Here is a 23,922-nt window from a genome sequence, read left to right on the forward strand (position 1 = left end):
CAGTTTAGTCTACCCAATTCACCTGCATGTCTTTGGACTGTGGGGGAAACCGAAGCACCCTGAGGACACCCACGCAAGCACAGGGAGAACATGCAAACTCCACACAGAAACGCCAACTGACCCAGCCGAGGCTCGAACCAGTGACCTTCTTGCTGTGAGGCTACAGCACTACCTACTGCGCCACTGCGTCGCCTTATCTTGGACTTTAGTCTTGAAATAAAAAATGACCAAAAAAAGGTGTGAAGCACCAAGTAGACCATAATAATCATTTGAATACTATTTTGGCTATTGTTGTTATCCATGAACTTTAAAATGTCCTTTTTTTTTAAAGAGAGGCTAGGAAAATTATGAAGCTCTAAATTATTATTATGATTATTATAATTACTATTATTATCTTTTTATTACTTTTTATTCAAATGGCCTCTTTCTCATATAGGAAAGTTAAATGTGTTGGCCAGTTTGTTATTTGCCTCATAAACGACACTAGGTAGTTCTTAATATAAAACTTTATCAGATTGCTATTTTTCTAATGATATATAGTGTAATAAATTTGTGTTTTAAAAATAAGTTTTTTTTTTTCATATTTCTTTATTTAAATTTTTTTAGAAAAATATTTTTGGTACATCAAAAAGTATGGCTATGTTGACCATTCGATAAGTTAATTCAGCTAAAAATAGTGCTTAAAATGTCAATCAAGTGTAGTAAATCTCATAAATAAATAGAAAATGAGGCATATAAGTGCAAAAGGTCCACTTATTGAGAAAAAAAGAACCACTTCTTTCACCAGGCTGGCTACAGGCCTGATTCTGATTCAACATGTCCAAGTCTGCAATCAGAATTCAGTAATTGCGGTATGAATGTTTAACCAAGGCTTATTTAAAAGGATGGATGGGTGAATAATTATTATTTTTTATTATTATTACTACTACCTCCATGTACCACAGCAGTTTTTAAGCTAAACGTCCAGTGCATGGATGCTAAAAATATATGTTCTGTAACTCAGGATCAGATAAACATATCTGTGTATTATTATGTTAATATTTTACTATGTTCATACAGATATTGAAGCAGTTCAGAAATCATAGGCATAATACACAAACTGTTGAAATGCCGCTGGGCTAAAATGAGGGTAACATTTGCACAAACTCAATGGTTGCAGTAAATATGGATTTGCTGATGCAACAATGTTATTTCACCTCATTTTTACTCAGCTTTGAGCTACCGAACAAGAAATCAGTAGTTCTTGTAGAAGTAAAATTGATCACTTTTCCAGAAAAAAAGTATGGAGATGTGATGCAATTATTGCATTTTTTTAAATATCTATGTTATTGTTTTTATATTAAATATTGATTTATGTCTCTATAAAAAAGTAACAATTAATCAAAACAATTTAGAAGTGAATTGAGTTTAAATAAGCTAAAAAAAAAAAAAAAAAATCCTACAATTTAATGTTCTGGTTAGAAAGCAGTAGGATAGATACAAGATTTGGGAATTGCATGTACAGTACCATCCTCCAAAACAAACTCTAATTAGAGCCTGCAAAACTGTTATCCTTCTAACGGGGAGCGCTTTTTCTAAGTTTTGCCAGAATTGCTGAAAAGACCAAACAACACAAAGTTTATAATGTTTACTGTGTGCACTTGCCAGGTCGCCAAGTTTAGAAAAGCCTATTAGTTTACCAATAGAACAGCTTGGTGCCTGATTCCCAAACAGCATTTGATAAAAATAATAATCACATTTCTGACACCCTCAGTTAAATTTTTTTAATTATTAACATTACGATTTTTTAGGCCTAAATAGCATCACATACAATAACAACAAACTTCAGAAACAAGTCACAAACAAGTCTTTGATTTTTAAGCTCAGAGAAAAACCATAAAAGTTGAAGTTTTGAAATGGGTGACTTTCTTTTTTTGCACTACTTTATTGGAGAAATCTAACAGAATGAATACTGTTGATCTTGTTGGAAAAACTCTGTCACTCTGTGTAGGAGATCTTGTGTTGTGATCTGATCAGAGCGGCTGAAGTTTTCTTTTTGTGCTGGCAGTGCTGCATTGTAGATTGTTGTGGAAACTCGACATATGCCTTGAGAAATCTACCAACCTGTCAAAACTGTGTGAAGGTTATATTTTAAAACGTATGTGTGTGTAAGTAATGAGAAAAGCTGATGGTAATGACAACTACCTCTATTGCTGTACAAAGTGGTACTAGATATCATAATTATGTATGTGATACTGTGAATTATTTTAGTGGCTCAGATGAACTGACGGCTTTCTCATTGCTGTGATGCTGTGACTTTTGCTGAAAGATGTGAATTATATTTATGTGCAAAACTAGAATATCACATAAAACATTTGCAAATAAAGTACCGTTTCCACCCAACAATTCCAATAGGACAAAATCATTATTTCTTGATAAGCCGCCACCAAATATCAAAAGTAAAAACTGGCTTCCTATTAAGTCGCGGATTGATTTTAAGACCCTGATTTTAACCTTCAAAGCTGTGTAGGGCTAGCACCTGGTTACATTTGTGACCTGGTGACTCTTGCCACTCCAGCCCGCAGTCTTTGTTCGGCATCGTGACTTACCCTTATCAGCCCTGCTGTAAACTCAAAAGCATGGGTGGTAGGGCTTCTTTAAAGAGTGCGCCTAAGCTGTGGAATGCACCACCCATCAGCATTAGGAATGCTGTTTCTCTGGACTGTTTTAAGAAACTTCTTAAGCCTGATCTCACGAGAAAACGTAAGTATTTTACGTTTTGCCAGTTTAGTGGCTAATTCGTATGAATTCGTACGAGTTCAGTCGTACGAAATGGTACGATTTTAAAAAGGAGGCGTGGCACCTGACCCCACCCCTAACCCCAACCGTCATTGGGGGATAAGCAAATCGTACTAAATTGTACGAATTAGATCGTACGAATTCATACGAATTAGCCACTAAATGAAAAAGTTACGAATTGCCGTGAGATTGTGTTGGTCTGTCATATCCTTTTAGAATCATCTCTGCTCGCACTTCTTGGAAAATTTGTGCATTCTGCTGATGTTTTCCATCAAGGATGTTCGTCACTTCTTTTTCGTATATGATATTTAAAAAATTTAAAAATGACCTCATCGTCCACCCAAACAGACCTGTCACTTTCCGCCATTTTTGTTATCAAATGATCTGTTGAAGCAAAACCACATGACTTTTTTGGTGTGCATGTTTGAATTTATTCAGTAAATGCATTTCTATTGTAGTTTATGCACATTTTTTCTAATCAGATAAAAAGTTTATCCTACTCAGTTGTGCGCATAAATTTTTAAGCGTATTTCAAAATATGTGCATCTTGGTGTTTCCAACCAGGGTTTTTTATTAGATATTCCAAAATATGCATGCAAATAGGTCAATGGAAATACAGCTACTCTTAAACCTTGACATGCATTTAGTCTGACTATTACTTAAGTTCAACACAGCCTCATCCTGAAAACATACCTCTATATACATTTCTGGAGACCGAGAAATACGTCCTACGAGGTACTTTTTTTTGCTGTTTTTGTGTTCGCGAGTCTACGCTGTGTATGCTTTTTGAGCGAGTGCCATTCACACCAGCTGTTCTTGCATAAATCCCCCTAGAGGCCGCGGTTGACTGACTGAATGACTGACGTAGCATTCGTCTAAACAATTAAATGCAGCCATACGTAGCTCTGGCTTCATAATTCTGGAGTGGTCTCCAGAAATGTATATAGGACTACCTTTTCAGAATGAGCCTATGTTGCTTAATTTGTATTTTAGGACAGAATGAATCTGAATGTGGAATCTTGGTGGCGTAGTGGATAGCACTATCGCTTCACAGCAAGATGGTTACTGGTTCAACCCCCGGCTGGATCAGTTGGATCAGTTGGCATTTCTGTGTCGAGTTTGCATGTTCTCCCCATGCTCGCGTGGGTTTCCTCAGGGTGCTCCGGTTTCCCCCACAGTCCAAAGACCTGCGTTATAGATGAATTGAATAGGCTAAATTAGCTGTGGTGTATGCGTGTGAATGTAAGAGTGTATGGGTGTTTCCCAGTGTTGGGTTGTGGCTGGAAGTGCATCTGCTGTGTAAGACATGTGCTGGATAAGTTGGCGGTTCAATCCACTGTGGCGACCCCTGATTAATTAAGGGACTTCGCTGAAAAGAAAATGAATGAATAAATGAATCTGAATGATTCTTGTATGGGACCACTGAACATTTCATTTTATTTATTAGAGCTCTGAAAACTGAACTGACACAGTTTCAATCAACTAGAACATTCTGTGTTATTCTGCCTTGACACAATCTACATTGTAAAAGTGCTATAGAAATAAAAAGATGAATTAGAAAGTTACAGTATCAAAAGGAATTTTGTTTTGATGATTTAAAAACATTCAATCATTCGTGTAATTCTGAGTTTGTATCTCGCAATTCAGACTTTTATTCTTGTAATTCTGAGTCGTTATCTTGCAATTCTCTTTTTTCATTAATATCTTGCAATTCTGACTCTTTTTTTTCTTTTAATTTGTAGTTTGCATTTTGCCTTTTTTTACGTACAATTCTGACTTTCGCATTTCTTAGTTTGACACAATTTTCCATCCTACAATTTAAAAAAATGACATCATGCATCTCACAATGTTAATTTTTTCATGTAATTTTAACTTTCACTCACAATTCTGGCTTTTTACTCATGTAACTCTGAGTTTACCTTAAACTGTTTGATTTTAATCTAAGTTTACATTCTGCAAATCTTTTGTTTCTGATTGGCATCTTACAATTCTGACTTGTTTTCGTGTCATTCAGTGAAAAAAAAATTCTTATTTTTTCACTAATTCAGATTTTTTTTCATCTTAAATTGAATCTCACAAATATAATCTTTTTCTATAATTCTAACTTTTTTTCTTCTAAATGTATCTTAGAATCTTTTGGTGTAATTTATAGTTTGTTTTACAATTCTGGCTTTTAAACTGGTTGTTTAAATCTCACAGTTCTGACATTTTTCCTGAATAATATGCTAGTGAAAATTTGTTTTGTATTTCCTAAAATTATCATAAAAAAACTCTACATACCAACCAGAAGAGAATAAATAAACACACTTTAAGCTGCAGCAGCGCTAGTAATGTGTAAGTATAAGTACTGGCTAGTACATGTGTGTGTTTTCAGTACGCACCCTGTAGTACCGGCAACATACATTATTCCTCTTGGATCCCTGTTTTTTTCCATGTGTGTTTGTGTCATTCTCATCTCCCAGAACCATGCACACAGGATCACACACTCGCAGAGATACACACATGGCCTCATCAGGTGGATTTGCATTCTGCTCGACTTGATCCACTTGTTTCCGTTCGTCTTCCTCTCCGGGGATTTTGACAGTAGTGATATGGATCGGTTGCCTGCTGCTCATTTCGGGTGTCCTTGGTTCTCCTCCTGACAGTGTGGATTAGAGGAACCGTCTCATGTCAGCACTGGAGGGAGAGACAGTCTTTGGACACACAGACCACCCTGTCCTTCTCTCCAGCTCACACTGTCTCTGCAGCAGTGCCTGAAGCTCTCAAACCAAAGCAGAGTTTGTTTTCATACACCGCTGCTCACGTCCTTTATTTCTGGATGCTTACCTATCATATGCTGCCTGTCACCATGTGAAATTTATTTTTGTATTTCAGCAGGTCGCTTAATAGAAAGGGTGGTGTTTTCCTTAATTTGAGTGATGAAAGTTAAGGGGATATGTTTCTTTTGCACAGGAACTACAATTGAATGCAGAAGATCATCATTCAGATGCTTATTGTTCGTTTGTTCATTCATTCACATTTTATTTGTCACATACACAGTCATACACAGTACAATATGCAGTTAAATGCTGATACAACGCCTATGACCTTAAATGTCAGTAGGAATCTATATATTATGGAAAATGCAAAGTAAAAACACAAGCAATTTTAGATGTAGAAATAGACGTTATAGCTATAGAAAATAAAAACAAGTAAAACATATTTAATACTTTAGATTTGGTTAAATATCACTGTTGTTGGCATCACGGTGATACAGTGGGTAGCACATGGTCGCTGGTTCGAGCCCGTCAGTTGGCATTTCTGTGTGGAGTTTGCTCGTTCTTGGCGTGGTTTGTTGGCGTGGGTTTCCTCCTGGTGCCCATAGTATCTGTGTCTTAATGCAAGAGTGTTTGAGTGTTTCCAAGTGTTGGGTTGCGGGTGGAAGGGCATCTGCTGCATAAAACATATGCTGGATAAGTTGGCGGTTCATTCTACAGTGGCAACCCCTGATCAATAAAGGGACTAAGCCAAAAAGTAAATGAATGAAATGATCACTTGTTGTTGTTTATATTGTTTCATCTTGATTTTTATTTTTTGTTTATTGATAGTATCTAGTTATTTCCCAGTTTATGTAATAAAAATTAAAAGTACCAATTATGTGAATGTGAAAGATGACATTCAAATAACCGGCTGCTAAGTTTAATTGATATATACAATGTTAGATTTTTGTTCTAAATGAACACAAAAGGAGATATTTTAAAGAATATTTGAAACATCGGTTTATAACGCTTATCAAAATGCAAAATGTCTTATTTTTCTGTTCAACAGAAGAAAAAATAACTCATCAAAGTTTGGAGCCACTTTAAGGTGACTTAATGATGAGTAAATGTCCATTTTTCAACACAGGCTCATTGTGAAAACGTACCCCTTATGTAGACTTCTGGAGAGAGCGAATTATGTAGCCAGTACTACTTCTGGCTGCATTTCATTTTTAAAACTAACGATTACGGGGTGGGATGATGGCGCCGCTGGCTTCTGTTTCTCTTTGTGTTACCAGCTGACCGCTTACTTCTGTGTGGATGGTTTTTCCACTGTTACAAGTTTTCCAAGTAGCTCATCATGTACCTCCTCTGACTTAAGATGCAGAGAGAAGTTGGCCATGACGATGGCATTCAAGTCCGGTGAAGAACGATTCCAGAAAGCAAGTAAAAAAAGAGGCCAAAAAAGTAAATAACATATGAGAATTTTGGTAAACAATATCGGGTGCTTTTGAAAACAATATCGGTTGGGTTTAGGCAAGGTGGTGGGTGATGGAGTCTGTCGATCAGTCAGTCAGTCAACAATGAGCTATGGTGGATTTCCATGAGAACAGCATGTGCAAATGGCACTTGCAAGATAAATTTGAAATCTGAAAAAGTGTTTACAGCGGCCTCTGGTACCTCCAAGCATATTTCATGATCTCCAGAAATGTATATATGGGTACAAATCAATAATGAGCTTGGGTTGCCATTTTTGGCTGAACTACAACTTTCGGTTAAATACATGTCTGGGTGGGTTAAGGAGTATAATTACAAGTTTATTCACAGAATGTTTTTACTAGTGACATACAATTACAAATAGAAAACAAATGTAAATAAATATATATACTAAATAAATACATTCAATCAATGAATACAGTTAAATGTTTTAATGTAGTGGAAGTGTTACTCCTGATTAATGTTTGTGTTCTACACATCAGTCATTTAAATAACTAAAATTATGCTTGCTTGTGTGTATAAAAATAAATTATATATATATATATATATATATATATATATATATATATATATATATATATATATATATATATATATATAGAGAGAGAGAGAGAGAGAGAGAGAGAGAGAGAAAGAGAGAGAGAGAGAAAGAGAGAGCATATAATTTGTAACAGTTTGACTTTTTTGTAAAAAAATTAAAATAAAGAAATAAACACACAAGTAACATGCAAATTTCTTTATGATCAGCGGTTTTGATTAATTAAGGTTTTTTTGGTACTCCTTTTAAATAACTTTGTTCTAAATTTCGATAAGAGTTAATTAAACCCAACTTGTTGTTTTTATAACCAAAATGTTTTGAACATTAATATCTAAAAAAATGATTTGATGGTAGAAAACTTATTGTTAACCAGACAAGGAGAAATGGTATGTTTTAAATAAGGTAGAGTATTGTACTTCGATATGCTGGGCCATGCATATCAGTGACATACAAAGTTCAACAAAGTTTACTTTCAGTCCACCCTGAAACTTATTTTTTAGAGGCAACCAAAAACTTTGGCTGTTGGCAATCTTGCTTCTATTGGTTGTCCATGATAAGAATACAATAACTAAACTATTATATATTTATAGTACACTGTAAAAATGTCCTAAATCAGCTCATAGTGAGGAAAATAATGCAAAATTTACTTTACAGACAACTCTAACATGCCTAAGTCACAAAAATAATAAACAATGCATCATCCAGCACATGGCAAATACAATTATTCTGCTTTTAAATCCATCATTAAAAGACTAGGGTACATGCGAGATAACATATTTCAAGAGCAGGCACACATGAGAGTTTCCCCCAATGCTTCTTTGGTTGTTTTTCTCCACAGCTTCAAATAAGCCAGAGCCATTAAGGAGTTACTCCGTCTCTTTCTCAGCTGCACATAGCCTGGAGCGCAAAAAAAGAAGATCAAGAAAGACTCTTGCAAGAAAGACCCTTTCTTTCTTTCTTTCTTTCTTTTTTTGGGAGGGAATCCACAGTTCTTGTACTTTCAGTTGGCCTTAGGATTACATTAGACAGTTTTTTTACAGAGTTGTCTCCTTGTAGATCTGGCATAACGTTTGTTATCGATGTGAAAGGAGACAAAGACAACTTGCTAAACCTTAATTTTAATAACAGAACAGCTCAGCTCATCAATTGCTAACCTTCATGTCACTCCAAACCTTTATGGCTTGCTTTTCTGCAGTGGAAGCAAAAAAAAAAAGTGTTTATAAATTGATATCAAAAATATGAGAGACTTCAAGGTCTCCCTGCGGTAATAAAAGCTTTACGGTATAATGTTTAAAAGCTCCACTTTTTAAAATTGAAGTATTTGCCAGTCACAGACAGCTAGCAGTCTGAATTGCAATTTTACTTTTATTCATTAAAATAATAATAATTATACTTTAATGGCGACATTAGTAATAGTACTGCACTTTCAGGGGAAAAAGAGTTACAGAAGCTGTCACAGGGGCCTTTGTGTCCAACTAACTATATAGTGCATATTGCTGTCTTAATGGTACATATTAGTTTCTTAAGTGCATATATTAGTACCTATAGTGTATACCTTTAGAAAAATTACAGCCCCAGTGACAGCTTAATTGTACAATTTCAGTATTAGTTCTGCCAGTATAATAAGTTATGCTAGTAGTAGTTATGTAGGACCATTTTTAACCCTAGATTAGTACGTATATAAATTGGAATGAAAGAGGTAATTGCAATTGTGAGATTAAATCTCACAGTTCATTATTTACAATTTTATAGCAATTCTGAAATGTAAAGAAATAAACTCAGAATTTGAACTTCATTTTATTCTTGTTTGGAACTAAACAAGTTGTTAATGAGTTACAATTAAGTGAACCTGACTTTGTTTCTGGCTAGTTTGGCACTTGCAATTGCAAGATATCGTAATCTCACAGTTCTTAGAAAGTAAAGTTAAAATAGTAGCAGTGTCAAATTTAATTATTTCTTCGATGCAGATGCTGACAGTTCGGTTTTTATGTTCTGCAGAGCAGGAATCTGCAGAAAAACAGCATTCATGCTGAGTCAGGCCCGATTATCTTTTAATCTTTTCCCGTCTAAAAATTATAAATAAATATAGAAATAAATAAATAAATAAATAAATAATCCGACTGCTTGTATTAAAGAACAAAACTGTATTACAAATTGTATTTAAATATAAGTGTAATTATACATTTATTACAAAAATTGTTGTGCTGTGAAGTAAAATATTATTGTGTATGGAAAGCATCGTCAATGCACTGAGATGCACCAAGATATCGAATTGAACCGAATCAATGGCGAGATAATCGTAACCGAACCGAACCATGACACCGGTACTGTAGGTTCACACTTCTATAAAATAGTGAGATTTTTATTATTGTTTTTTTTTTAAATCATATTGCAGAAAGAAGCAAATGTAGGGGACACTCAAAATTTCAGTAGCTTCAGACATTCCCAAAATAGGAGTGTGTGATCACCTACATTCCTGCAACCCCTCTAGCATTCCTCTGACTGTGGACTGTTAACATACTTTGACACCATCATTGTTCTAAAAAAACTAATTTTTGTTTTTCTGTCAAACTTTTTCCTGTTACGGCAATTGATCCCCTCATGAGATTCTGAACCAACGTTTTCTCAAATCTTCATCTTCAATTTTTTTGTTAAGTTCAGATTCCCACTTTGCCTTAATATTAAGATTGTTATTTTCTGTTGAATCCAGAATTAGTCTATATGTGTAACACATGACTTTTATGTAGTCCTTTTTGTTTTTTATATCAATAAAATACTGTTCCACATTATTTGGGACTTTTTTTTTTTGAATATTTTCTTTTCTTTATGATTTGTAATATAGCTTCTTAATTGTAAGTATCGAAAAAAATAGTTTGATGACAACATAATGAATGCATAGAAAATGAATGCATATTATTTTCATTAAAAAACTGATCGATAATCCTAAGACCCTTTTCACACTATGTTTTAAAAGTGGCATCCCGTATAAATGGTAAAAACTCAGGGTTATCTGCTATAGAAATAACTCTTGATACGGTTGCCATTCCTTTTAGTTTTTATGTAACTGTTGTCCTATAACTTTCAGAGTTTGTTAAACACCTATATATTTTTTTTATTTTAATCTTTTTCTGAAATTCTTGTGTCATAAAGGCTTATGAAAGAGTAATATTTTGTACAGAACCCTGTATGTCCATACTCACCCATCCCCTTTCAGCATAATTGTTTATCCATTCCACTGTGAGCTGAGCAGCCCAGTAATAATATCTTAAATTAGGAAGTAGTAGCCCTCCCTTATCTTTTCCTAAAGTTAACGTTTTTCATTTTATTCTGCATTAAATGAGCTTATAAAACAGTTTCTGAGATTTTATGAACTTACCAAAGCCATCAACCTACTATACTTTTACAGTTAATTATTATTATTATTATTATTATTATTATTATTATTATTATTATTATTATTATTATTATTATTATTATTATTATCATATATTTTGTTTGAATGTTCTAAACTAAAATATTGTTGTAATAGCATTGTTTCTTTAATTTTTATTAATATTAATAATAAATTATAGTATTATTATTATTATTATTATTATTATTATAGATTTAGTTTGAACATTCTAAACTAAAATATCATTGTTGTAATAGCATTGTTTCTTTGATTTTTATTGCTATTAACATAAATAAATTATATTATTATTATTATTATTATTATTATTTAGTTTGAACATTCTAAACCAAGGGTACCCAAACTCGGTCCTGGAGGGCCGGTGTCCTGCATAGTTGAGTTCCAAACCACTCAAACACATCTGGTCTAGCTAACCAATCACTTACTTGGCTTGAAGCAAGTTGGAGCTAAAATCTGCTAGACATCGGCCCTCCAGGACAGAGTTTGGGCACTAAACTAACATATCATTGTTGTAATAATAACGCTTCTTTGATTTTTATCATTATCAATCATTAATAAATTATATTATTAATAAACATTATTATTATTATTATTATTATTATTATTATTATTATTACATGAAATTAAGTAAATGTTGTGAACTCTCCCTTAATTGCTAAGGCACAGGCAAACGCAGAAACTGTAAGCAAAATTTCAATCTGATGAAAAGGTCTTTTCCTCAAAATGACACCTTTTACTGGCCATTTACTCACGTGCCAGGATTCCCCCTCCTTTAAACCTCCTGTTGGTCCGAATAACGAATCACACATCTATTCCTGCGGTGGGAAATGGATTTCAGCATTACAACCCACAGAGCGGTTTTCCTTTGAAAAATAATTACTATTCATTGAAGTGGCCTGTCAGATTCCCTTCTCCTCTTCCTCTTCTCCTCTCCCTCACAGGACGTCCTTGAGGACTCCCGATGGCTGTCATTCTGTCAACCCCAAACCATCTTATCGATTCGCACATCAGGAAGCTGCTGCAGCAGTTCCTCTGCTCCTCCACCAGCGTCGACCTTTTCATTACTTTAAAACCGTCGTTTTAGAGCGAACAACAGAACAGGGCTGGTGTATCCACCCTCAATGCCCATGGAAACCTGTCTTGTTAACTTTCTTCCTGTTCTCTGTTGTGCTAAACCTGTTTGCCGTGTCTCTTTATCAGCTTTTGAATCCTCAAACGTACACTGGAGGAGAATCGGGAAGAATTTATTTGCTCTGCGGTGTGGTGTGTTGAAGTCAGATTATGTTTTGAACTCTCTGACTTGCTTATCTTGCTGCTTCCTCACAGGATTTCGGCTCCCGCAGGAACATATGGAGTCGGTAGGAAGGAGTCACTGAGGTCAGAATGGACTTTCTTGTAAATTTACAGCAGCAGTTCTGTCCTGCACTACATTTGAACCCAAAAATTTGTTATTTACTCACCATCAAGTCGTCATACAGTATAAATTTGAGTTTCTTTTGTCTGTTGAACACACTGGAAGATATTTTAAAGAAAGCTAAAAGACTGCAACCATTGACTTCTGAAGTAAGAAACACAAATACTATAGAAGTCAATGGTTAGGTTTTCAGCTTTGTTTAAAATTTTTTACTTTGATTAAAATAATAAAGAAGGTCAGATGGCTTTGGAACAAGTAAAGAGTGAGTATATGATGATGACATAATTACCATTTTGGAGTGAACTATAAATTTAATATAACTTTTCAGTCTTATAGTCTTAGTTTGTAGTCCTAACATGCATGACAAAGAATTGAAGTAACTTCAAATAGTTATTATTTAACTAGTTCTATGTGTTTTTGTGTTCACTTTATTTCATTCTTCAAAGATTGCTTGAATCATGACTTTTTATTTGACCCAATATTGTAATTTTTTCTGGATTAGTGTTTGTCAGTTTAGTTAACATTAACTGTTCTTAATGTTGAGTGAACTTAGAAGTAACCCTTAAAGTACAGTTTGAAGACTAATATGTTTTTAACTAATCTCGAGCAAGAATATCAGTTCAACTAACAAATATTTTTGTTGTTTGTTAGATTATGGAATATCTGAGCAATGTGGTATGATTTTTCAATGAACTACAACAATTTTTTTTATCTAACCAGGGACAAAATATACTATATATAAATATATTTTTTATTAATTAAATAATTATTAAAATATTGTGTGTGGTAATTGTTGGAGCAGTGTGAACATGACAGTGCTCGAAATGTTTTTGTTTAATGTTTTTGAACTACACAATAGTGATGTACTCAAATTAATTGTTGTGGTATTTTTTATTACACACACACACACACACACACACACACACACACACACGCACGCACGCAATCATGCAAGCACGCAAGCCCCCCTTTGATTTTTGTTTTCTTTTTTTAAATATTTCTTAAATGATGTTTAAAAGAGCAAGGACATTTTCACAGCATGTCTAATAATAATTTTTCTGCTGGAGAAAGTATTTTTTGTTTTATTTCAGCTAGAATAAAAGCAGTTTTAAATTTTTTAAACACCATTTTAAAGACAAAATTATTAGCCCCATTTTTTTCCACTCTCTAGCAAACCATCATTATACAATAACTTTCCTAATTACACTAACCTGCCGAGTTAACCTAAATAACCTAATTAAGCCTTTAAATGTCACTAAGCTGTATAGAAGTGTCTTGAAAAATATCTAGTAAAGTATTATATACTGTCATCATGGCAAAGATAAAATAAATCAGTTATTAAAAATGAGTTATTAAAACTATTATGCTCAAAAACGTGTTGAAGAAACATTCTCTCCGTTAAACAGAAATTGGAGGGAAAAACAGGGGCTCTAATAATTCAGGGGGGCTATGATACTACATTGTGTAGTGTAATTCATCAATGATGAGTTACTATAAATTTCTTTAGTATTTTCAATGTGAAGCATTAAAACCTGGTTTTATTTGATTTTTGTTTGTTTTTGCTGTTATGTACTTTACTTTGTTTCTGTTTAGTACATTGTATTATTTGCAGTAAATAACTGAACTGAACTATTATGCCTCATATGTTTCATTGACAACTTTATTGATCACTAAGATTTAGTTGCTTCGATTTAAAAATAAAAATTTCAAAAATAGTTTAGCTACATCTAAGCTACTTTTGCCAAGACGCTTTTAGCTTAGCTTGCTACATTTCACAGAGGGTAGTTTATAGTGTAGTTAAGCTATATTTTAAGTAAAGTAGCTAATAGCTTAGCTCACTTCATTTTTTAAGTAGCTTGCCCAACACTGTCAACAACAGAAGGATGTGTAAGCTCTTTATAGTATAAAAGATGGCAGCCACCCAGTCAATTTATTTACAGACTACATAGAGTAAAAGGATTGTTTCTCCTTTTTATTAATTCATATAAGAACATTTACATCTTGTTAAAACATTGAGAGAGATAGAGAGAGAAATGGTCTGAAGAGTATAAAGATAATGTATTATTTCACGGTAACACCGTCCATATCTGACTCTGTACAGAATCATACGCCACATAGAGAATCCCCTCTGCAATATTTCACACTGGCACCTCATGCTCGTAACTGAGCTATATTGTCTCTCACAGAAGTAGATGCAGTCAAACTATTTACATTCAGCACTTTGGTTCAGGACATTGACGCCTCTTAAAAAAAAAAAAAAAAAAAAAAAGGAAATAAAAGCACATGTCCCACTATGGCATGGAGGCTGAAGGCAAGAGCCTGGACTCTACAGGCATAATGAATTTGTCACTGCTGTTGCTGCTGAGAGACTATTTCGGTTACTTGATGTTTACAGTCATCTTGAATGATGTATTACATGTGTCTGGCTTTCTGCAGCACAGAAGTGGAGCTTAAAGACGGCAACGTAAAAGTTGATTGCAACCGGAATCAAGAACAGAGCTTGAATGTCCTGACATGGTGTTTCTTAGAGTTTAAATGGCCTTTAGTTGAAGAGTCTAGAGCCAACAGATACCTCAAATTGGAACTGGATGTGTTTGAAATTATGCCATTTTGATTTCAGAGCATGCTCAGAAAAATACGCACAGGCTGAGGCGAATGCAATGATTACACTACAAATAATTGTTTTCTCCTTTCCGCAGTGTTAATGTGCACATTAGACTATTTATTTCTTTTTCAGAGAATGCTAATGAGGACTGGTTTTCGAACGCTTTCCTCGAGTCTTTTGATTTTTAAGTCACTGAAATGGCGTGCAGAGAAAGCCTGAAAGTAGGTCGCATTTGACATGTTTCTAGAAAAGCATAATCTCGCGCATCTGAGAAGCATAAATCAGAATGAAACCCTTGATGAATTCCCAAAGAAACAAAAACAAGGCTGCTTCAAACCGATACAGTAAAGAAGCTGAGCGCTGTCTGGTCTGTGTTGACGGCAAATGCACAATGCTTCAAATGCAAAGTACAGTAAAACATAAAATGTGCTAAAGGAAACTAAAAGAGCATACATAAATAGTAAAAACTGGAATCACAAAGATATTATGTTGACTTTGGCATGAGAGGGCATGACAACATGTACAGCAGAGCCTTCGTAAGTAATGAAATTTCATCATATGCCTTTGTGTTGAGAAAACGTAATAACTTTCATTGTCAACTGTGCACATAAACAAGAATGTGTGCCTGATGGTTGGAACTATTTTTGAACAGAAATATATTAGAATGGGGGATAAAACATACTAGAGATATTGACCCAAGATTCATATCTTATACTTTCATATCTTATTTTTATTAATTTAGGAATCAATCATGGTAGCACTTTTAAATATTAGTCTGTTCGTTATTGTTTCTAGTACGCGAACAAACGATGAATGATACATTAATTATAGTATTTATTCTTTGTTAATGCTAGTTCATTAAAATAAAGTTGTTCATTGTTAGTTCATGTTACAGGGCAGGGCATTATCTAATGATAACAAGCACAACTTATATTAAAAAATACAAAAACATATCTAAAATTAAGTAATGGACTGTTAATTTAACGAGTTACCAAAAATACACTAGGCCTGTATTAAAGTATGTTAAAATAACTTGAATTAAACATAGGAACATAACATCCATTACATTACATATACTGTACAGTTCAAAGTTTTGGGGTCTTTGATTTTATTAATGCGCTGCAAAAACTGTTTTTTTTTTTTACCTAAAGGTTTTGTATTGTTTCTTGCCCAAACATCTATAAATTCTATTGTCTTGTTTTAAGGAATAATTTGCCAAAACCGAGTGAGGTTTTCCTTAAAACAAGCAACACAATCTGTCAATGGGCTAAGATTTAAAACAATATTGTTTTATTACCCCATTGGCAGATTATTTAGCTTGTTTTAAGAGAAAAAAAAAAACTCAATTATTTTGCCATATCTTTTCTTAAATCAAGACAATAAGTTTTTCTTTTTTTAGAAAATGCTTTTTGGTTTAAGAATATTTAGATAATTATACTAGAAACAAGACCATTTTTTTCTAAGAATACAGTACTATTATTCTGAAAAGACATTCACAGTGACTTCAAACAGCATTTTAAATAAGTGCTGCTAAATTCTGAAACACTGTCACTGTTTTCACTGAAATTGTAATCACCATAAATACTTTCAGCATTAATAATAGTATGAAATATTTCTTCAGAACTAAACAATCACATCAGATTTTTCCTACACTTACAAAAAGTTGGATTAAAGCAACCTAGCATTTATAGTTTAATCAGCATTTTAAAGTAATTAACTAGGGCCTATGAGGTTACTCAACCAACAGTAAACGTTTATTGCAAAGACGGAGTACTTAACTGTATAGTGAACTGTTTTTTTTACTTTAGGGCAGTTATGCAGTACAGTATGTTATCGTATATTAAAGTTGCATTGTAAAATTACTGCCTATTTAACAGTAAATAAATACGATACTGTAAATGCATATACAGTGAGATGGTGTTGTAAATGTGAAGAGTATTTTTGCTGTAATTGATTTACAGTTGGTTACTGTAGATTGTTCAGGACATTGTAAACTGCACTATTAACAATTTTTTTGTAAATTACACAGCATTTAAGTGTAATGTGAATTATATTTTACTTTAGTACAGTTATGCAGTATGTAACTGTATTTTAAAGTTGCATTGTGAAAATTACTGTACATTTTACAGTAAAGATATACAATACTGTAAATGCATATACAGTGAGATGTTGTAATGTAAATACAATATTTATGCTGTAATTGATTTACAGTAGGTTTCTCTACAGGACATTGTTAATTGCACTATTAACGATTTTTGATTTTTGTAAATGACAGTCTTTAACTGTAATGTGAAGTGTATTTTACTGTAGGTCAGTTATGTAGCTTGTTACCGTACTTTAAAGATGCACTGTAAATTACTGTATATGTTACAGTAAAGATATACAAAACTGTAAATGCATAGACCACAAGATATATGGTGCTGTAAATAAATACAGTACTTTAACTGTAATTGATCTACAGTAAGTTACTGGTGAATTGCTGCTAGTAAATTACAGTAGATTCTGCAGGAATTTGTTAACAGTGTACAACCATCAAATATTAATTTTAAATTGAGTTTATAAAAGTGAAAGGATGTGCAAATTATTTTTATTATGCAATAATAACCCCAAAAGCCTGATTGCTTCATGATTTCAAGTCAAATATGTCTGCATTATGTATTACACATTGCTTCAATAAAAATTATTTTGCTATTCATAGTTTACGATAGCAAGTGCTGTATTTATCAGGATTAGATTCTTTATAGTCAGTGCTGTCAATAGAGAGAGAGAGAGAAAAAAAAGATATTTTAAAGCATCTGTGTGAAGAAAACCTGGAAAGCGATTTGATGATTTGGACAGATTCATTCATTCAATGCATTCCAGTAAATTATTCATGGCATATATCAGACATTTAATCACTAGAGCAGAATGAAGCATAGATGGAACATAATACACAATATGTTACAGCATAGACAAAGGATAAATAAAAATAATCAGATGGCAGAGAATGCAGGGGCCTGAAAAACTGTGCTATAGATATTATTGTTATATAAAAATACTAAGAACTATTTTATCCCAATGACATCTGAAAATATATAACAGAATGGAAAATCTACAGCTTCTTCAGTAAATCTCAAGATAAGATTTTATAGCACAACCTTATGATTTGACATGATTTCTTTCAGTCTTTCAGTCAAGAAAGCCCCTACTTGTAAACAACAATAGACTTATTTGGAAAAAAGATGGATTGGAAAGATCTATAAAATATAACATGATGCTACAGATTGGTGTAATTACTTAAGAAAAAATGGTTTCTTTCCATTCCATAACAAGTACAAACTAAAGCAAGTTTCCTTTAGCACATAAAAAACTGAAAAACATGTATAAATCCAAGCTTTTGAAAGATGGTGTACAGTAAAAGGTCATACTTTATTTTGATGCTGCATTTGTTGAATTTAAGGTACAATGCATCTACATGCCAACTAGTTCTCATTAGATTATAAGTAGACTGTTAGGTTAGGGTTAGGGTTTAGTGTAAGTTCCATGTACTTGCAAAGTTTCTTATAGTCAGTTAAATGTCTGTCAAAGGAGCAGAAACAACATAGCAGACAGTCTACTAATACTCAAATGGACCATCAAAATAAAGTGTTACCCTGTATAAAAATCCAAAATAAAACAAAAAGTGCTCAGGGGTAGCTTTAAAAAATGCGTCTGTGCTCTTTGGGTAAGGGATTCATCAGAATAAACAGCAAACATCAGTCTGAGGCACTTGTGAATAAAGGCTTTTTAAGGATTTTTTCACATTTTTGAGTGCCTTGAATTGATTTTTGCTGTATAATATGGTTTAAAGGATATTTGTAATCACGACTTAATTAGTTGAAGTTTTTAGAAATTTTTCCACAACTTCAAGCAGTTTAATCACGGTATATTTTAAACTACAGAAATGTTTCCTTATTATTTCTCAAGGGAAAATACCAGTTTGTACAGGGCTGTTGTGATTGATTAGACGGCCTTCGCTGTCTTGACGATTTGTTGAAGGGCGAAAACTGATTCCTGTCTAACACATTAAGATAAACAACTCCCATTTACACACTCCTTGTGATTTTCATCTTTTGAATTTAGAGAAAATGTTTTTCCCCCTTCGCCGTTGAGTCACAGGTCTTACGTTTCTCCATGACAACAGCATAAATTGCACTTTTTTTATTCCTTTTTTTTGCCCCACACTGTATAAGTTGCTCCTCATATATTGAGCGATCCATCTTATCTTGACAGAAAACTGATAGCTTTTTTATGTTGATGCATATATGCAATTTTCACAGACATTTCCACACATTCCGGTTTTATATAAAAAGCAGTAATAAATGCTCCGTGTTGTCAAAGGCTGCAATTTTGCGGTTGTTTGTGTTGACAAATGTTACAACCCAAGGAGCTAAATCAAGAACACTTTAGCAGTACATGTACAGTTATTAAATAATGAGTGGAAATAATTGCCTCAAGATGAAGCGATGCTAAAACCAATTCATGTACTACATTTGTGCCTCGTCACATCATCAAATACGGTAGAAAAGCAGGAAAATGTTGTGGAAAACAAAGCTATTGAATCAGATGATGTAAATGTAAATCTGTATTTGCACATAGATGACACGTAATGCACTCCTCATATAACACTTCAATTAAAAATTAACATTTACAGATTAGAGGTCACTAAAAATCAGAATTTAGTATAGAGGGAAGAAAAGAAAGAGAATACATGTCTTCAGCTTTTGTTTCTTAAAGAGAGAGAGACATACAGCCAAGTGTGCTTTGATATCAGAACAGAGACTTCACTTAATAAGGCAATTGTTTTGTTGAATTGTGTGTGTGTGTGTGTGTGTGTGTGTGTGTGTGTGTGTGTGTGTGTGTGTGTGTCTGTGTGTGTCTGTGTGTGTCTGTGTTTTATTTTTTGGTGTTTGCACTTCAAAAAGTACAAATACGGGTGTTTATCAGTAAGTATCCAATAAGCAGAGTGAAGCTTTTCACGCCTTGAATGAGATGAGCAGTATTTACAAAGCAACCCACATACCTGTTCAAAACAATATTGTAAGTATGTACTGTAACCTTAGTTGCCTTCTCAAAAGAGATTTCAGCGAACATTAGAAAAGTAAAGAAATTGTTCCATTCAGTTTGCTTTCATGTTTACCTTTTGGTTTAGCCTTATCTCTGAATACAAAGGATTTTCTATCCAACATTCTTGCAATTCAATCCCACATTAAATACAGATATACAGATTTCACAATACAGGATTTGCGACTCCAGATAAAATAAAAAAGCACAAATCTAAGTCTCTGCTGATTGTTATATTTGTTGGACCACTGCGCTCCAACACTTTACATTTGAATAGACTTTACATTGGAATTGTCGATTCTCCAGAAGATTCATCTCAAACATTGACATCACCAAGAATAACAACAGCACCAGCACATATGTGCTAGGAAACCATGATTATTCTCACTTATTTTTCTTGGATAATGTTGGCAGTCCACTTAGGTAAAATCCCCACTGTCTTAAAAAGAACCCGAGTAGACGCGAAATAAGTTTGACTGTAGGCTAGATCCAACAAGTTTTTCCCAGCAGGGGAATATTCTGGCAACTAACGGCTTCCACATGGTTTGCTCCTGAATCAGTCACAATCAAAAATTCTGTTTCTTTCTATTGCCACTCAAAGGAAGAGTGTTCAAAGAAAATCTCAGCCACAAACATTTACGCACACACTGAGAATATATTTCCATTTCCTTTCTTTTCTCATCACATTTACAAATACATTCTCACAGGCAGGCAAGGATGAGCGACAGAGGCTCATTTGAGCTAGCTGCACAGCTGGCTGAGTTCTGGCTCATTGGAGTTGGGAAGCTTGGTATTAAAACTCTGGAGCGCTTCCCGTATGCGCACCACCTCGCTGGACGAAAGCTTGAGCCTGTGCCTCAGGAGGCAGGAGAAGAGGTCCAGCGGCTGGGCCCCGGGTGGAGAGAGTCGGTTGATGCGGTCCCTCATCTCCAGAAGCATCAGGAAGGCTGCATCCTGCGAGCCCTGCGTGTACGGGTAGTCCAACTGCAGGATCAGGTCCTTGATCCCCTCGGGATCAAAGTGCATGCTGTAGCCAAACACCTTCAGGCTGTTGATTTTCATGTAGCCCAGGTTAGCCGAGTGATCATCCAAATCCAGCGGCTCATAAAAAAGCGTCTCATTGACCGTGGGATCGTCCGTGATGATGCGACTTCGCAGGTAAATGTGCACCGTTTCGAAGAAAGACTTCCACTTGCTGCCAAGAGGGAGGGTCCAGTTATAGCACTGGAGCGAGGCGTCCAATTTAGTTCTTTCCCAGTCCGGGAAGTCCTGCTGGTTGACAGGCATAAACCAGCTCTCGGAGTGACTTCCCCCGAAGGGGTTGACATAGATTGCAGGCACGGGTTCCAGGGTGCTGTTCTTGGTGGAACAGATCTGGAAAGAGATCCCCATCAGCATGTGGATGAGGTTGGACTTGTTCTTGTTGCTCTTGAGGGTGAGCAGCATGCGCTTCCTCCACGCCGGGTTGAACCAGCTGCCTAAACGCACATCATTGCTAATGTAAATAGCGTGGACCTCCATGCGACTGTCAAGCCTTTGAAGAAGGTAACGCATCTCTGCGTCTGGCATGTCAAAGTCAAAGTTGACATAGTGGTCCAAAGAGTTGGCAATATTGGGTCGACAGAAGCCCATATGCAGGATGCTGCCTGGGAGGCATGTGCCACAGCGGGTGATGTTGTCCGGGGCGCAGGAGGAGCAGAGGGTACCCTCACCCACCCTACATGGCACAGTGCCCTGGCAGACGGTGCGTTGCTCTGCGGCGCAGATGCAGCCCTGCAGATCCTCAGAGAATGTGCCGTGCACACCATGCTCACTGCAGTACAACAGAGACTGAGCTTTGTTGAGCCAAAACCCCAGCGTCCTGAAAGGAAGAAGGTGATAATTACCAACAAAATTAGTTCCAGAAAAAACTTAGTCTAGACTTTAATAAATGCATATGAAATCTAGGCATCACTGACATGAAAAATTGTTCAGCTAACATGTTAAAATTGTTCAGCCAGAAGCTGACATCAGCCTTATTTTCTTTGGGCTAAATGAGGCATTCATTTTCTCAATCTGATTGATACAAATATTAATGGAGTGCTGATGGCCTGTTCTTTGACAAATGCAAATTGTTCTTAACCAGTAGAGGAAGTGCGTCTTAAAAGCCTGTGGGGATGTGTGTGAGGAGACAGTACATCCTTTTCATATTCTTTCATCCAATTTAGCAGGAGACAAGTCACTTAAATAAATGCTCCGACTCCATGGGCTCTCCATTATCTTCCTACTCACTTCACAACTGTTGACGCATACTTAATGCCATGCATACATAAATAAAATGTCTTGCGTAACATGCCCTTTCTGTTGGCTGAGATTTCATTTCATCGGGTCTTCCTTTTGTCCTGGACTCTTGAGTTTATTAATAATCTTATAAATCCACTAGTGTGGTTTGTTCATGAGAGCCTTTGATGTCAGGATGAAATTCAGACAGTTAAATAAAACACTAAGCAGTGCTTGCTCATTCATATTGGCTTGGTTTAGCTTGGTTCTGAAAATTAAATACTGGCACTCTCTTATGCGAATCTTCAGTGCTAAAAGATTTTTATTCTGCACTTTTTAAATTTAAACTTTTATATTAAGTTTAAACTTTTTAAACTTAATATATCATATAATAGCTACATTTTGGGTAATACTTATTGTTCCTGTTTCAGTTCAGAAGATTTCAAATTTGGCCAAATGGAGTGTGAGTGCAACATTCAAACCTGTCATGATAGGATACTAAGTCATTATTACATTTAAAGCTTATTAAATCATATATATAATAAATTTAAAATATAATACTAATAAGACAATGCCATATGAGGCAAATTTGGTCCTGTTTGTGCATTATAATCATAATAATAAGCCATAATGATGCCTAAAAATGTCTTACATGATCAGTTTGGGTGAGTTCTTGAGTTTTTCATTGTGCTGTGTTACATATTCTGTACAGTCGACAAGGTGGAAGCCATCAGAAAGTAGCGAAAGTCTTCAAGCTGAAGGATGGTAACTACAACCTGTCACTCGCATGGAGCTCTTGATTATAGTGTGCAGTTGCTGACCACTCTTCAGTTACGTTCACTCTATTCAGACCCTACAAGGCTGAATGTATTTTTTTTTTATATCCCCCAGCCTCATTTCTAAGTTCTTTTTTTCCCCAGCAACTTTTTTCCTAAACAAACCAAAAACTAAATAATTGTCCTGTAAGAGCAACAACCAGACCATGAAATAGAGCAGCTTCAATGCCTTTCAGCCATAGTCCAAATAAACACAATGTTGGATTATACCATTTATTATGAGAGCATAAACTGTTACAGAATTAAAAGAGCAAATGTATGAAGGCTAAAGTAGGAGAAGTAGAATGTATGAGTACATTATAGATAATTATTTAAGGCCCACTCACACCAAGGACATAAAGATTATAATAAATTGAGTCCACACCACAATTATTAATATTATCTTCCAGTTGAACGATGACAGCCAGAAACCCCGTTTTGAAGGGCTAAATGTAAAATCAATCAATAAATAAATAAAAAATAACAAATGAATACATTTTATAAGTAATATTTTATTGTCAGTGTAAGATCAGCCTGTAACAAACATTTTCAAAAATGAATTTTCCAACTTTCCTTGGTTCATCACGGAAGACTTGATTGTCATGTGAAGGATTCAGAATATTATTGAAAGAACTATTTTGTACGTTATTGTCAATGTGCCATGCAAAGACAGATTATTTCACACAATGGCCATGTTTAAATATTTAAAAATTCTGTTTAAAGTGAACAGGTTTATATGTCTAAAGCTTTTAATCTGATTTTATCTTTTAACGTAGTATTCTTTTAC

The 23,922-nt window shown here is 34.6% G+C and overlaps 1 protein-coding gene and 1 long non-coding RNA gene across 3 annotated transcripts in view; one reads left to right on the plus strand and one right to left on the minus strand.

The window, feature by feature from the left end:
- Window positions 1-23,922, plus strand: part of LOC141378377 (uncharacterized) — a 299,553-nt gene that overhangs the window by 179,209 nt on the left and 96,422 nt on the right. Inside the window, exon 2 of one of the 2 annotated variants that reach the window (XR_012392820.1) lies at window positions 12,287-12,337. The exons of the other annotated variant lie outside the window; for it this stretch is intronic. This is a non-coding gene — a long non-coding RNA (uncharacterized lncRNA). The remainder of the gene's footprint in view (window positions 1-12,286; window positions 12,338-23,922) is intronic. 2 annotated transcript variants of the gene reach the window in all.
- The window catches only part of brinp2 (bone morphogenetic protein/retinoic acid inducible neural-specific 2), a 181,629-nt gene continuing 172,032 nt past the window's right edge, over window positions 14,326-23,922 (minus strand). Inside the window, 1 exon segment of the mRNA NM_001309831.2 lies at window positions 14,326-21,922. Coding sequence (NP_001296760.2) covers window positions 20,803-21,922 — 1,120 coding nt within the window. The 3' untranslated portion in view covers window positions 14,326-20,802.

The sequence above is a fragment of the Danio rerio genome, chromosome 2, assembly GCF_049306965.1.
Source record: "Danio rerio strain Tuebingen ecotype United States chromosome 2, GRCz12tu, whole genome shotgun sequence".
NCBI classification, from domain to species: domain Eukaryota; kingdom Metazoa; phylum Chordata; class Actinopteri; order Cypriniformes; family Danionidae; genus Danio; species Danio rerio.